The 16,885-nt window shown below is 42.9% G+C and overlaps 1 protein-coding gene across 1 annotated transcript in view; it reads left to right on the forward strand.

Moving 5' to 3' along the window:
• Nucleotides 1–1,088: 1,088 nt before the first annotated feature.
• The window catches only part of LOC149875251 (matrix metalloproteinase-20-like), a 53,848-nt gene continuing 38,051 nt past the window's right edge, over nt 1,089–16,885 (forward strand). Inside the window, exon 1 of the mRNA XM_090053095.1 lies at nt 1,089–1,240. Within this exon, the coding sequence (XP_089909221.1) occupies nt 1,089–1,240 (152 nt within the window). The remainder of the gene's footprint in view (nt 1,241–16,885) is intronic.

Consider the following 16,885-nt stretch of genomic DNA (forward strand, 5'->3'; position numbering starts at 1 on the left):
CAAGGCTACCGGCAGACCTGCCTTGTGCTGCTCCTCCCTCAAGTACTCCCTGCATGCCTCATACAGGGAGGGCACCACTGTCCTGCTAAAGGTGGTGAGTGTGGGCACTTGGTAGGATGAGGCCACAAGCTCCATGATGCCATGAGCCACCTGAACCCTGCCTGCTCAACTAAGGAGAAGGGCTGGCCATCCAGAGCAAGCATGTCCCCAATGCTCTGGGTGACCTCACTCGTCCTTGCAATGCACCCGTCTTTGTCAGTGGCTTTCCCCCCTCCGGCCCAGAATAGCCTGCCTCTGCTTTGTGGGGATGGGGGCTTTGGAGTGAGAGGGGGACTTCTTTTTGGGCATGCTCCCACTGGTGCCAGGCTGAGAATGAACAAGGGCAAGGGGGTGCTGCCTCCTGAGATGTTTCATGTCCTTGCCCCAGCTGATCTTCCTTTGTCAGTGCTGGCAGGTAGCATACCTGGTATCAACTGCCAACTCAAAATGATCTCACACTATAATATGCTACACTACACCACCACCACTCATTTCTGCCAGGAAAGATGGTGCATCTATGTTTGCGGGGGGGTGGGACTTGCAGCTGTCCCCCTACCCCGTCTATCCCCTCTCCCTCCCCTGCCAGAGGACCTAGCACCTGCCTTTCCAGCATGCTTCATAATGTTTGCTGTGCTGGAAAATGTGTGCCTGTGTGTGTGTGTGTGTGTGTGTGTGTGTGTGTGTGTGTGTGTGTGTGTAATATATCAGAGACCTCCCCCACGTGCTGTGCAGCTGCAAGCCGCACACCAGAGCCTGGCAGCACCACCACAACGCTGTCCAGGACCGCCTGGTGAGGGCCATCCCGGCCGCAGTGGGGGAGATCTCCGTGAACTGCACTGTCCCAGGCTGTGAGAGCCAGCTGTGACCCGACATCGTCATCACCGACAGAGGCCAAGAAGGTTGTGATCGTGGACATCACCATCCCCTTCGAGAACTGGCACCAAGCCTTCACCGATGCCCAGGCTCGCAAGCGGGAGAAGTACGCCCCGCTGGCCGACGCTCTGAGGGGCTGCGGCTACGATGTGATAATTGACGTGCTCATCAAGGGAATGCTCAGAGCCTGGGACCCCAGCAATGAGAGCATCCTGCGTGCCTGCCGCGTCTCCCGTTGCTACGCCAAGCTGATGAGCTGCCTCATGGTGTCCAACACCATCCATCGGTCCCGCGACAGCTACGTGGAACACATCATGGGCCACTGCCAGTACTCAGACCCCACCAGACGAGCCGCCGCTGGACCAGACCCAGATGGCACCGCCTGAACCACCCCCCCCAACCCCCCGTCACTTCACTCCAAGAGGTTTCTTTGACCATGGATGACCCAGCTCCACTCGAAGAGGACCCCTGTGATGAGACTATATGGACTGAGACACTTCCTCCAAACCACTTCCTCCACCATTGTGGACCATTGTAACGGGTTTGTGTGTATCTATCTCCTTTCTCTCTCAGTATCGTGAACACCCTTCCTCCTCTTCCCCCCTCCCTCACTCCTCACCCCTGGGCTTAGTTGGCTAACATTGTATCTCCTAACCTAGTCGTAACCTAGTTGCGCTCCCCTCCTCACCCCCATCCCTCTATTGTTAGTCCCTTGCTTGGGCGCTTTGTATTTCCATATCAGCTTTGTCATCTTTTTTCTGGATTCCCAATCCTAAACATTTACTAATAAAAGTCAATCTTCTGTGTGCCATATATCTTCTACCTGTTTACTATATCTTCTATGTGCACTGTATCTTCTATCTGTAATATATCTTCTATCTGTAATATATTGGAAAGGTGTATATCCACCAATCCTTTCCAAGAAGAGAGACTAGCAAGAGACTGACCAGGAAGCCAGCCACTACAGCCAGTACCTTTCACATGCTGTTGCTTCCAGACAGAGATAGATCACAAAAGGGAGAGAAAGGCTTCACACAGAGCCTTATATGCTGTTTCTACATCCCTGCCCCAGAGCACTGTGATTGGAAGAGAACTCAGGGGAAGATCACAGTCACTGGCCAGCTACAGATGTCAATATCAGAGCAGTCTTTGCCCTTCTCCTTCCCCCCTCCCTCTTCTCAGTTTCTGTTTCCCCACACGACCGCCTTTTCTTAATCCCTAAATTGCCAAATCTTTTTCTGAATCTTTTCCTGAATCAGTTTGGATGCTTCAAATCAATTTGAAGTGTTTAATGGGTCTTCCAATTTGATTTGGATTTGATGATTCAGCTGTCAAACTGGGCCAAATCTTCTCTGAATCAAATCAGTGACCAAAGCTTCACACACACCTACTGCTCAGCACCAAAGAGTTGGTGGGGGGAGGGGGACCTGTCACAGCTGGACCTGTGTCCTGTTGACTGAAGGGGGCAGGAGGAGCTCTGATTTACCATGATAAAAAAACCCAAATCATACACCAAAATATACAGTTATTTAGAATTTATTATAATAATTGAGGCACCAGCAGGCTTCCAAACTGCTTTAAAATTGTTCATATATCAATAAACCATTGTGTTCAACTGATACCAATATATAGAGAGAGATCCATTTTTTCGCATTGTATACTTAATAATTATCAGGCATGGACAACTAGTGCCTCCTGACTCTGGGGGGTACACCAGTGGCTGATTGCCGACCGGGGGAAGGCGGGAAGGGGAAGGGGTCCAGAAGTGCCACCAGCAAAACCAGAAGTGCTGCCGACACTTCTCGGGGGGTGGCACACTTACGCATTGCCTATGTTATCAGGGATCCTGGTTTTCTTTGTTTAAATATCCCAAAGTCTGTGATAAAAAATCCAAGATTCTCTGATTAAAAAGCACCACATCTCATTAAATGCTGGGTTTGGGGTTTTTAAATCAGAGAATCTTGGATTTTTTATCAGAGAATTGGGGTTTTTAAACAAAGAAAACCAGGATCCCTGATAATAATTCACAAAACTCCTTTTGTAGACAAATATAGCTCTCATTTGTTTTCAGAGTAGAGTATATTTTTTGTCTTCTGTAAGTTACGGATTAGTTCGTATCTGTTATCTATCCATGAATTTAAATACATTGCACAGAGTTGTAAATGCTCCAGAAATGTTAGGAAGTTAACCAGATAGATTTACTGCTGGAATAAAATTTAGAATTAATGAAGCAATACACTACGGAAAAGAGAGTCTATTACTCACAATCTTGGTAAATTTGAGTTACTGCGATTGTTTAAATGAACAAAAATATCAAAGGTATCTGTTATCTGTTGTGTATTTTCTCATGAGTATTATTTAATTATTTAATTAAATCTGGTCTGTAACTAAAACCCAGAACTACACTTTAGAAAAGCTCTGATCCAGATCAGATCTGTGCCACTAGACTCAGTTCCAAGCCAAAAGAGTGTACTCAAGCTTCACCAAATTATACAAAAGATTGAAATGTCACAGGAGGGAACCTGTCTTCATGTTTCTATTGTTCTGGTAATTTCTATTTTTCTGAAGAAAGAATGAAAGAATTAAAAATTTATGCTGTAGTTAAGAAATTATTAAAGCTAAGTACAGACATCTCAAGCAGTTAAGGGGACGATTAGTCCTGTTAAAAAAGGCCACTGGATCTAAGATAAGTAAGGATGGGGGGGCCTAGCAGGGGCTTTTTGGAGGGATGGGGGTAATCAGCCTGGGAGTATTAGAGTTCTTCAGGGGAACTGGAGGATAGGCAGGATTTGTGGGAGTGCTTGAGGGGATAGGGTGGTAGACGGCATCTAGTGTGGGGATCTGGGGAAGGTAAAATCCATGTAAGCAATATGGGGGCAGGCATGACTCATGGGAGCAAAGAGGGCAGGTGTGATCTGCGGGAGAATGCGGGGGCAGGGGCAATCCATGGATGTGATGTGGGGGCAGGCACAATTCACAGGCGAATGGGAGGGCAGGCACAATCTGCAGGAGCAATTGGGGGAGAAGGTGCAATCTCTCAGGGAGGGTGGGGCAGGAGTTTTGGCAGCATCATGGGGGATATGGGGCTATTTTTAGCCCCCCAGTGAACCTGCCCTCCACAACCCTACCATCCCCTCCCACGACCAGGACTTACTTCCTCAGCTCCTGGCAGTGGTGAACACTTATTAAATCACAGAGTGGCTTGCTAAATGGAGAGCTGGTGGGGGACTGATTGGTGTATGGGGGTGTGGGGCACAAGGAGCTGGGGGGCTAAAAATATCCCAGTGCCAAGGGACAGGTAGAAAAAGCAGAGCCCCAGGGCTGAGGCCAGCAGCTGGGCTTTACCAACCCCAGGGCTGCTCAGGTAACTGAACTGAAGTTCCACGCACCGGTCTAATCTATATTAATTAAGTCTGTGTGTCCATTGATCCAGGTCTATTTTAGATTCTGTTCTGGCATTTTAGACCGGTCTATGTGCATAAAGCTTCTGTAAGTTATGGGTTTAGATTGATTTCCAATCACTGAAACCGTGTCTAAGTTTAAGGTCCACACCAGAGCGAACTAAGTTAGATCAGCTGGCCATCTTTAATGCAATTTAATCTCCCCCTAGCTCCTGTGAATGTCTGCAGTTAGTCCATGTATTGATAAGGAAGTCCTTGTTTTCCACCCCAACTGGGGATTTTGGCTGGGGTGTGTCAGTGCTCCTGTTGAGACTTGAAGCTGGAGATTTCTGGCTAGAGCGTCTTGCCCCTGCAGGTTCAGAATGATTCAAATTGCAGCAAGGGAGGTTTAGGTTGGAGGTTTAGATATTAGGAAAAACTTTCCCACTAGGAGGATAGTGAAGCACTAGAGCAGGTTATCTAGAGAGGTGGTAGACTCTCCATCCTTGGAGGTTTTTAAGGTCTGGCTCAACAAAGCTCTGGCTGGAATGATCTAGCTGGGAATGGTCCTGTTTTGAGTAGGGGACTGGACTAGATTACCTCTTGAGGTCTCTTCCAACCCTAATTTTTTATGATTCTGTGATTGCCATGTAACCTGGCCGGTACTCCAAGAGGTACCCCCTCTCCAGTTGAAGGGATCAAAGGAGGTGCACAAGCGCTGTGGGAGGTGTAGGGACTCTCCTCCCCCTATAAAGCAGAGCCAGACCACCAATGGGGACTTAACCATATACCTTTTAATACTGGGAACATAACAGACATAAATCAGAGGGTATAGTGGACACTACAATGCCTCAAGGGGGCAGGATTCAACAAAGGTTAGACACTTACAATCCTTGACAAAAAACAGGTTTAACAAAATATAAAACACAAACAGCAGAACAAACAGTGCAGGCTGGTGAAAATAAAAAGGCACAAAATGTCAAATGACAAGAAAATATTGGACCTTTTTAAACAATGGCCCCTTTGCAAGATTTGCTTCTTGTTATTTCACTCACCCCAAGTCATCTCTACTGGGACTTGAACCAAGATCTTCCATGTGGCAAGCAGGAACACTGTCAGACAGCCACCACTAGCAGTACTACTCCAGCTTGTTAGGGTTCTTGACCAACCTGGAGCCCCGGCCTCACATCCAGTTTCCTGGCCTCTGATTGGAGGAGCTGGAAGCAGAGCTGGGAACCCCTCAGGTTGCTGCTCAGATCCTTCCTGGAGCAGGGAGAGCCTCTCCTACTGGCCGCAGACCTCTCATAGGGGATCCTGAAGCCCAGCAGGGAGCCTCTCCTGCCAGCCACACGCCACGCTGCTGAGGGTCTTCTGGGGTACTGCTCCTGCCCCACTGACTCAGCTCTATGAAGCTCCTTTCTTGTTGTCCCTCACTGGTCTCCCCTGAGACAACCCATGCTGCCCCTTTTATCCCCCTCCAGGTGACCCAAGGGGCCAGTCAGGACACGGGGGAGGGAGGATGAGTCTCTGGGGCCTGATTGGTGCGGAAAGGGAATCCCAAGTCCTCCAATCATCTTTTACCCCTTTAAAACCCCTGGGCTATGTCACTGCCAGCTAGCCCATCACAGCCATATTTGAGGTCAGGAAGGAATTTTACCCTATAGTCAAATTGGTATGGACCATGGAAGTTTTGGCCTTCCTCTGTAGCAGAGGACGTGGTCCTCTACCTGGGATCTCTTCAGTGTATATTAACCACCTTTTACAGAAGCAGCATGCTGGCTGCCATGGTCCCCCTGCTTTATCTGTGGCAGGTTAGGTTGTCATGTCTTGCGTTGTGTGAGGGTTGACTATAGTTTTACTACATGGATTTGTATAGGATGGTTTGGATAAGGGTGATCCTGCCTCATGCAGGGACTGGACTAGTTCTCAACCTTTTTTGTACCAGGACCCATTTGTTAACATTGATGGCTAGTCCCAACTCAGTAAGTAGTCTAAATAGAAAGCAGACCCCCAGGACCTGCCAGTGCCCCTCACTCCTGACCCACTGCCCCTCACCCCCCAGGTCCCAACCCCACAGTGTGTGGGGCAATGAGGGGCTATGGGGGACCTCCAAGCAGCCCCTTACAGGCTGGAACTCTGCTATCCTGCAAGGGAAAACCCACTTTCCAACATTTTTCTCCTTTAAAGGAGAAATTTTTAAAGTTTGTTGATCCATTTTTAAAGCTTGTTCATGACCCTTTCGTATATTCTTGTGACCCACTTTTGGGTCACGACCCACGGGTGGAGAAATGCAGGACTAGAGGATCTCTGGAGGTCCCTTCCAGTCCTACTTCTCTAGGATTCTATGAAGGCCCTAGCAGCAAAGAAAATTATTCCAAGAAAAATGTCAAAAATCTCTCTGATTTGCTGAGTTCAAAATATACCATTTTTGATGACATTTTCCGGAATTGTCAATGGGAATCTTTTTTTGATTAAAAAACCTTACTAAACTAGGGAAAAATTCTGTAACAAGGCATGTTTTTCTGTACAAAAAAATGTAATGTTTTATTTCATAGACATTAGGGTTGGAAGGGACCTTGGAAGATCATCGTGTCCAGCCCCCCGCCCGAAGGGCAGGAAGTCAGCTGGGGTCATAGGACCCCAGCAAGATAAGCATCCAATTTACCCTTGAAGGTGTTCAAAGTAGATGCTTGAACCACCTCCGCTGGCAGACTGTTCCAGACTTTGGGGGCTCAGACAGCAAAGAAATTCTTCCTTATGTCCAGCCTGAAATGGTCTCGCAGTAGTTTATGACCGTTCGACCTAGTCATCCCTTGGGGCGCTCTGGTGACAAACATTCCTCCAGATACTGGTGGTCACCACTGACAAACTTATAGGTGGCCATCAGATCACCCCTGAGCCTGCACTTTTCCAGGCTAAAGAGCCCCATGGCTCTCAGCCTGTTGTTGTAAAGTGTGTTTTCCTGACCTCTGATCATGTGCGTGGCTCTCCTCTGGACTCTCTCAAGCTTCTCCACATCCTTTTTAATTGTGGAGCCCAAAACTGGGTGCAGTACTCCAGCTGCGGCCTCACCAAGGCCGAGTACAAGGGGAGAATGATGTCCCAGGATTTGCTTGAGAAGCATCTATGGATACAAGCCAGCGTTTTAGTCGCTTTACTAGCCGCAGCATCACATTGAAGGCTCATGTTCATCTTGTGGTCAATCATGACGCCCATAAGAATGTTGTTATATCACATTACAGAAAAATATTGCAAAAATGTAGAGGTGTTCACAAGATTAATAATTATTCATGAAAAGTGTCTTTTTTAATAATTTTATCTATCAGTGAAAAATATTTTGTGAGGAAAAACTTCAACTAGATCTATTCTTAGCAAATGACATCTCATTAAATGCTGAATTTGGATTCTTTGAAAAGAACTAAAATGATAGGTTTCAGGAGGGCATTCTATACATCCCAACATTATAACATAATTTTGTAGATGACATAAGAGGATGTTTTGGTATAAAAGTAAAACATTAACCCTATAGATTTGTACCTATCTGAATAGGAATGGACTGAATACAAGTGTAAAACAATATGGTATCATTCCTTTTGTCCTAGCCACCACAAAGTGGTCTCCTTAGGAATAAGGCAGACAAGGCCAAGTCAAAGTAAAATGAGATGTGACAGGTTTTGTGGATTGCATTGACTTTAGCCAGTGGAATTACTGCAGATTTATTTAACTGAAATCAGAATCTGGTCTTTTGAATTTTGCTCCCATGCTGTATGGATATAAATGATTATCCAAGTGTGAGGCAGTATAAAATCAGGATAGAAAACTTCAATGGGGTTAGCCCTAATGGGCCCCACTGTATGTGCCAGTAGTTTTAGGTCAGTGGGACTCTTTGTGGGAGTTCGACTTAGTGTAAGGTTTGAAGAATGAGGCTTTAGGTATTTAAAAATAGAGGTATTAATCATTTTGCAGTGTACAGTGGGTGAATCATCTTCAATTGCAAAATCATTTCAGTGTTATAAAGACACCTGCCAGCTACATTTGGAAACTACAGGATTTTGTATTTTTAACACTACCATCCTTACTAGGATCATGATTGTTTTGCAGCATCCTCTCTCTGTGTTTTCCCTACTTTTCACTTTGTCACTGGCAATGCCTCTATTCCACAGGACAAAAGATGACATTGAAATGGCCTATAAGGTCGAAAAAAACAACCTGATATATGACAAGGTCTGTATACATTCTTATTATTATTTATTATTATTATTTCTCTGGGACTAAAATGTTTGGTTTATGCTAAATACCTACCTAAACCACTATTTTTTTTAAGTGTACAAAGAAAATCTGGTTTGGGTGTTTCTTGAAATACACTACTTTTGGCATCAAAAATAAGACTTTAATAGAGAAAAGAAGCATGCCATGATTAGCTAATTAACGGTACTTCCTCTTAACAGCAAAACAATCTGGTGCTAGTAGCTTGTTTCATAGTAGCCAAATCATTAATAGAACTATTGGGTCTGGATTCAATGCTTTATCTTCTGGAACCTTTAAATGAACACAGGTTAATCGGGGTGGATACAAACTGATGATTTTTTACAATTATTTTTAAAAATGGATTTTTTTATTTAAATCAGATGTTAAATCAGGTCCAGGCCCAAGTTCAGAAACCCACCTATTCTAAATGCTAGTATTCAAAATCTCTGAGTTTTGGTTTAGTCCCTCCTCCAGAATGAGATATACTGGACACGTCTACATGTCACCCAGTGGCGATGTAGTGATGCAGCATGTCGTTGTTGTGATAACAATCACAAAGGTCTACACGTGATTGTTAGCTACATCACTGTAGCAGCACAATTCCCCTCCTATAGCATGCTGCTACAGCAACATAGTGGGGAAATTTAAATGTGCACCACCTGTAAGGCACAGTAACGACATCGCTGTATGTTGGTATGTAGACATGCCCACTGATGCTGTCAGGAATGTATTGTTTGAAATACAGATATGTATAAATAAAGTGACATCCTAGTCCCATTTAAACCAATGACATTTTTTCCATAAAAGGAGGTAAGATTTCTAATAACTTCACACTTTATTTACTGCCACATTTTAAACTTTCTTACTAAAAATACGATACTAATTAGTGTTTATTGGATGCCAAAAAAAAAATAAAATCCTTTTCCAAGATGATATAAAGATGAACTTAAGATGCATCAGGCATATCAAAAAATATGATAATATAAACAGAACACAATTTTTTATCAGCCAGTAATTTATAAAGTACAACCTTACCCTTGCTGGCAATGATGTTCCAATATGATGTTTAAATAGACACCCTAAAGGTTTTCTTTTTCTTTTTCCTCTTCAGTCACTCCATCCATTCTCACTTTCTCCCTCCATTTCTTGCAATGAGTTAGGTATACCTTCAAAACTTCTCTCCACTGGATAAAACATGCACAAATCACAGCAGGAGGAGTGCAAGTTACCTGACAGAGAGGCTGAAACAGATACAAGCATTTTTTAGCTTGAATGTAACAGGTCATTTAAATGCTCCAACTTCAGAAATAATGAAAACTCCAAGGTGTGGAGTACCTGATGTCAAACAATATAGAGTTATGAACCAGCAGGTTCACTGGCTGAAGAAAGCATTAACATACAGGTAAAGCATTTTGTCATTTTATTATTCTGTGGTTTAAAGCTCTAGTTTCAAAATCATTTGAGCTGGCATTCTGTTCCCTTCCTGGTTGTCTAAGGGGCTATTTTTTGGTCAGCTATGCAGTAATTTTGGCACACCCAGAGGAATTACTTTCCTGAATGCAAATGTGTAACTATGTACATGCACAGACAGGTACAGTAGCACATGGGGTACAAACATGCATCCTTTATGGACAAGTAGCAGCCTTAAGTGAGGAGACAGAGACTTCTATGCTTCCTTCTCCCCCCCCCACCATGACCTAGAGCACTCATCTGGGAAGCTGCAGAACTGTATTTTGACTCCCCTCACCAAGAAAGGACTTAAACCTATGCCTTTCTGATTTTCTATTGCAAGACTCTAATCGTCACACCACAAGCCAGCCATTATTTAGACTCTTCTCTGGCACTCCTTTTGGAGCTGGACCACTGCAAGAGAGATATAGGCCCAGAGGATGAAAGCAAGTGTGTGTGGCTTAGTGAGTTGCCTGCTTGTTTGGAACAGCTGGGGTTCTAGGTTTTAGCTGGGATCTGTGCTCCCAATGATGTAGAAGCTTCTGGCCTCCATCCATTTTTCCTTCTGGCCTCCATCCATTTTTCCAATGACTATATAAAAAATCTCTGCTTCAAAAAGAGCCTGGGTAATGGCTGTACTGGGTTGCAGTGGTTAGTAGTATGCCGTGCTGGGAAGTCAAAGAAACTCTTCTTAAAACCCATTGTGGATGAGGGAGGCCTAGAACCTACATCCTCAAGACAGTAACCTATTAGCAAATGGCCCTGTTCCTCTCCCTTTTGATTCTCATATATGCCTAGTTTTTGCGCATATGCAGTCACCTATGCCCATAACTCCAAAAACAGAATTGTTTTTCGTGTGTGTAAGTACCAAGACGTACCACATAGATGACCAAAAATGACTATTTAGAAGACCAGGAAAAAATATGTCACCCTTGCATTCCCAGACTTCTTGATGTACAAGGCTTCACCCAAAGCATTCTTATAGTTAGATGATAAAAAGTCATATAGACTGAACAAGGACTAGAGGATGAGTTTGTGGAAAGAACAGATCAAATTAGTTTACTATATGAGGACAAAAGGTACTGCTTTGGAACAATTATATGGGCATGAAAGGACCTCTGTATTAGATAAGTCTATATGTAGGATATGCACATCCAGGATGGTTCATAGTTCTGTGGATGTGCCTTGCATAATAATACATATCAGAAAAAAGGATAGAGGACATGCAGAACAGGGAAAGGACATCATGAAAGAAATTTGGTGTCTGGAATAAAAACAAACCTATAAATAATAATCCACTCCAACATCACCCAGCAAGCTCTGCAGTACAGTTCTGGAGGTGCAGTATAGCTGAGCTACAAGAGTCTTCCAGCATTTTCCTCATGCATCTATCTAGCCTCTCTACTTGAAGTTACATGAGGATTTGGCTCAGTGTTACTATCCATATGAAATACGTTGAGCAGTGTTGAGATCTTGGGAGAGAAAGTCTCCCTGCTCAGTTTTAGTGCTTAGCAAGCCCTGATGCTGGGAGGATCAACAGGAGAAAAACCAGGCTTAGCTATTGAAGCTCTGGAACACACTCAGTGAGCTTGGTAAGGTAGAGTATCGTCAGTGCAGAGAGAATCTACAGAGCTCCCTCAAACTGATTTTTCAGAAGCCAAAAATGGTTGGATTTCAATGGATTTTCATAGGGATGGCAAAAGACACCTGTCTGAAACCATTTTCAAATATGGAGGCACTGGACTTAGTGAAATAATTGTAAGGAATCTGTAACCCTCACAAAACATTACAATTTCCCCCATCCTATCTTTAGAGGGAGCAAAACTATTTTGCTGAAACTTTCTCAAAAATGGCACCCTAAGTCAAATTTTACCTAATTCACCCCCCAAAAATGTATTTTATCTCATAATTTCCTAACCAAATCTGTTAGGATGTTCCTAAGTTCCTTGTCTTACTTTTCACAGTATAGCAACATATACTTCGCAACTGCCATCAGCCACAGTGAATCACCTTATTTCTTCAGCTTTAAAAGTTTGGAGTGATGTTAGTCCATTAACATTTATCCCATCCAGCACTGGAAAGGCTGATATAAAGATCAGATTTGCAAGGAGAGGTAACTTGGAGTGTTTGGGGGATTTGTTTGTTTGTTTTGTTGTGATGGGCAGGAAAGGATCTACATTTCTTTTTCAAACTGACTTGTGATGATCCAACTTTGTAAATCACTAAAGCATGTATTTAACTTTAAGTCAATGGGTCCTATGGTGCTTCAGAATCTGCTGGCTTGAGGGCTTAATCAGTACTTGACTTCCAAGGAAAAAAAAGTGTGTCTGGATGTATCTTTTTAGCGCATGGAGACTCTCAGCCATTTGATGGCCCAGGAGGCACTGTGGCTCATGCATTTGGACCTGGAGTAGGAATTGGAGGTGATGCTCATTTTGATGGAGATGAAAAGTGGTCAGCAGAACATAATGGTGGGTAGTTTCACAAACATCAAAAATTAAATGAACCTTAGCATGTGTTAAACAGCAGGGGTGTGCGAAACAGGCCCTATTCAATTCAGATTCAAATTCAGCCTGAATCAGGGACAGTGATTCAATTAATTGATTCAGATCACTGTCCCTGATTCGATTTGGCTGAATCCAAATCTGAAGATTCAATGCTGGTTCAGAGAATCAGCAATTCAGACATAGACACCGCTTTAAATGTTTTTTCTACATATCTCAAGGTACCAGCATAGCTCATGAACACTGAGATGCTGGGGCGTATGGAACATCCCACGGGAGCACGGGGGCTCCCCCAAGTGCTTAGCAGCAAATCCAGAAGTGGACTAGAAGTACTTTCGGTACACAATCAGCCGCAGGGGGACCCCAGGTGCCCCTCCAGACCCAGGACGAACTAGTCACCAAGCCGGGGGGGGGCCATGTGTGTTCCCCGATGGACCCAGAAGTGGACCAGAAGTACTTCTGATCCACTTCTGGGTCTGCTGCCAAGTGTGCTGGGGAACCCCGCGCTTCTGTGGGACACGCCAGCTACCTGCTAGCTAAAGGTATGTAGAAAAAACATTTAAAGCTGTGTCTATGTCTGAATCACTGAATCTTTCCAAATCTCTCTGAATCCATTCAGAGGGTACCGATTCAATTTGGAGAGATTAAAGGGTTGTCTGATTTAAATCAGATTTGTAGATTTGACCACCGAATCGGGCCAAATCTCCACCTAATTGAATCAGGTATCAAAGCTTCACATAGCCCTAATAAGCGGCATATAGCACCACTAAGGACATGTGAACACACTTTGACCAAAGGAGAAAAATTCAATTCTATTCATTGCTAGCCAATCAAAAAATTATTTCTATGAAATTATGTTTCTCTTACTTGTAGAAATGTCCCAGATTATTGAAACTGCAGGTGCTATTTGTCATTTTAAGTATATATTTTTTTACAGGTATTAACTTGTACCTTGTCGCTGCTCATGAGTTTGGCCACTCGTTAGGGCTCCCCCATTCAAGAAATCCAGCTTCACTGATGTATCCAACATACCAAAAGCGCAGGCTACAGGGATCTCCTCTCTCCTTTGAGGATGTACATAGGATTCAAACACTGTATGGTATGGGTATATATATTAGGCTCCATATGTCATGCATTCAGATAAGGTTGCATTGCCAATATCTGCTGTTTTTAGCATGTTTCATAAATAGAAAAAATAATACAGATATTACATACAATTATTACTAATACAATATAATACAATATAAAATAATGCAATTATTATAATACAATTATAAAAAACTTATTTAAAAGTAATCCAAAGCTATTTTTTGTAACTTCTGCTACTGCATTTGCAAAGCAATGCATTATTATTTGCAAAGCAAAATTATTTAGAGTTTGAGAAAACACTATGAAATGGCAATCCAGCAAATTATTTTTGATGTGTATCTCTGTTCCACTGCATATCTACAGTTCAAAGGGTACTTTCTGATGGATTGATTCTGTTCGTAAACACAAACACATGTGATTAACTTTAAGCATGAGCCAAACCCCCCTTAAGTTAAGCATGGCCATAAGATTTTGAAAACCTGGATCTTTCTTTAAAAATGAATGGCAATTCTCATTAACTTTCACTCATTTTGGAGTTACTAGAAATAATCAAACTAGAAACACAGCTGGTCAGTGTAGCTCCAATGACTCTACAATTTACACCAGCCAGCAATCTGACAACCTTGTGTATACAATATGGGATATGTGGGGCCACAAATTTATTTCTCTGTTTTATTTTGATTTAGGACCAAAGTCCAGCTCTGGAAGAACATACCATTCAGACATTTACCAGTACTTGCATTATTTTTTCCCAAAACAACTATCAGTTGATGACAAATGTGATGTGAGCCTAACCTTTGATGCTGTTACTAGTTTCGGAGAAAACATCATTTTCTTCAAAAACAGGTTCAGTAAATATTCTCTTATTTTCATTTAAAAGCAGTGGCTTGGTAATTACCAAAAAATGGGGCTTTATAACTGATTAGCAATGGCTCAGAAAGGCCATTAACGCACAGAAAACCTCTTTTTATTTTGGAAGAAAGCTTCAACCTGTTACAGGGGATATGTTAGGGCTCAAACACAAGTAAAAATGCAGCATTTTTACTATAATGGTAGCAAAAGAAATGGAGAGACTACAGGGAACACTGGTGTAGAATATAGTTACAAAGATGTGTTTATTAAAATAGTTCCTAATCTTTTTCTGCAGCAAACCCATTTTCAATTGACTTGTGACACCACTTCCAGTCCACACCTAAAGGTGTAACTGAGTCTATAGGACTTACAACGCCCCAGATAAGTATTACTACCCAATGTAGGGTTGTGAGGCTTCATTTGGGAACCACTAGTTTATAAAATTATTCCTATTGAAATGAGGATAGTTCAATGCAGATAACTTGTTTGAAAATATTGATAATTGTATTGAAATTGCTTCTTTAACTTTCAAGAAAAATGTGGATTAAGGATTTATCAACATCAGAAGTGAAAGAAGGATTTATCAAAAATTTCTTATCACAAATTAAAGCAAATATCTCTGCTGCTTATGAAGTGCCTTCAAAGAAAACTATGTACATTTTCCAAGGTACTTTATTTTATACTCTACTACAAACTCACTTAAAATTCCATGATGACATATATTCTTATCATTTGAAGGGTTCAGTATTACAACACCTCAAAATACAACTTGATACTTTCAACTTACTGGAGATTACTGTGTTTCAAAAGAATAAAGTCTAGAACAGCTCAGGATCTGATGCCTATCTAATAGTGAAAATTAGGGCTGTGCGAAATGGCACCATTCTGTTTCGACTTGAGTTTTGAGGTTTTGACAGAACAGCGTTTCATTTAAAATCTCATTTCAATTTGAAACCGCTGTTCCATTTTGTTTCGTCAAAACAGTGATGCTGTTTCAACGTTTCTCCCATACACTATAATGGGGAAGCTTGAAACAGCCTCTCCCATCCAGCAGGCAGATGGGGGTCCACAACCCCAGGAGGGCTGCTGGTGCTGTGCCAATCCTCCCAGGGTTGCGGCCCTGATCTGCCTGCCAAATGAGGGAGGGAAGTGGGTGCTACCACCTGGGGCTGGGGAGCTGGGGAAGGGAACTGAGCCCAATTGCTCAGTTCCCCTCCCCAGCACTCCGATTGATCAGGCTGGGGAAAGGAACTCAGCCCTGCTGGGCTGAGTTCCCATCCCCAGTGCTACAATCAGGCTGGGGAAAGGAACTCAGCCCAGCTGAGCCAAGGCTTTGTTCCTGGATTAGCCACATGGGACTGCAGAGTCACTGGGAGTACAGCCCTGGTCCTCCCCTGTCTCCCACCACTTGGCTGCTGACTCCTTTGAAACTTGAAATGTTTTCAAACTTCTGAAACATTTCAACTTGCCTCGTTTTGTTTCAAGGCTGCTTCAAAGCTCTTCGTTTCAATTTGATTTCGCTGTTTCAAGCTCAAAATGAGTCAAAAAAGCGTCAAATTGAAACAGCTGGCAAAAATTTTGCACATATACACTAATATTCCGTGTGGAATGGGCTAGTGTTATCTCCCGCTAAGTGTTTAAAGAAAAGTATACATAATGCAGAATCACTTATAAAGGTATTTATTCTGTTTCCTTAAGGTCATGATCATAAACCTATTACTATCAATGGAACAACTTCCATTAACTGCAATAGACCATGAAGCCCCATAAGACTGTTGATCCAGCACTCAAGTCTGGTCATCCTGTGCAAAGACCAGGACTCAAGGGGAGGAAATTGCACTTGGGGACCCCATTGCACTTGGGGACCAGCTGGAGATTGTCCCCTCCACCAGCACAAATGACTCAGAGATTTCCCTACTATTGAGGAAGTCCCTGTCATGTGAGGATCTAACCCATTTAAAGTGAAGTTCTTAGTATACTTAGAGAATAGGTAAATCATGGATAGTATTACAGTGATGCAGTGATCTTCCCGTTGCCTGCCTAATACAAACTCTGTTTACGTAGGATCCAGGTTTTGGACAATTAGAACTCTAAAGATGAAAAGAAATCCCTCTACAATTTACACATTAGGGCTTCCACATAACATCAGTCATATTGATGCTGCATTACATGTTAAAGAAACAGGAAAAACCCTACTCTTTTTTGAAGAAAACTGTTGGAGGTAAGAGAAGAAACAAACTTCATGTTTCATTTCTAAATGGCCAAAAGTTCTTTTCTTCTCTCTTCTTAAAAGCAAAGGTGATTCAGATCTGGAAGATCAGGGTAATAAAATGCTAGTTCTATGGCATTCACTTTCATCTTGAATCTTTCCTGCAGAGACAAGGCTTTACCATAAGCCAGTAGAGGTACATAAACTGGAGTAAAGTCCTGGTTAATCAGGCCCACTCTTAC

This window comes from Crocodylus siamensis, chromosome 1 (assembly GCF_052110815.1).
Source record: "Crocodylus siamensis isolate JL-2025a chromosome 1, ASM5211081v1, whole genome shotgun sequence".
Lineage (NCBI taxonomy): Eukaryota > Metazoa > Chordata > Crocodylia > Crocodylidae > Crocodylus > Crocodylus siamensis.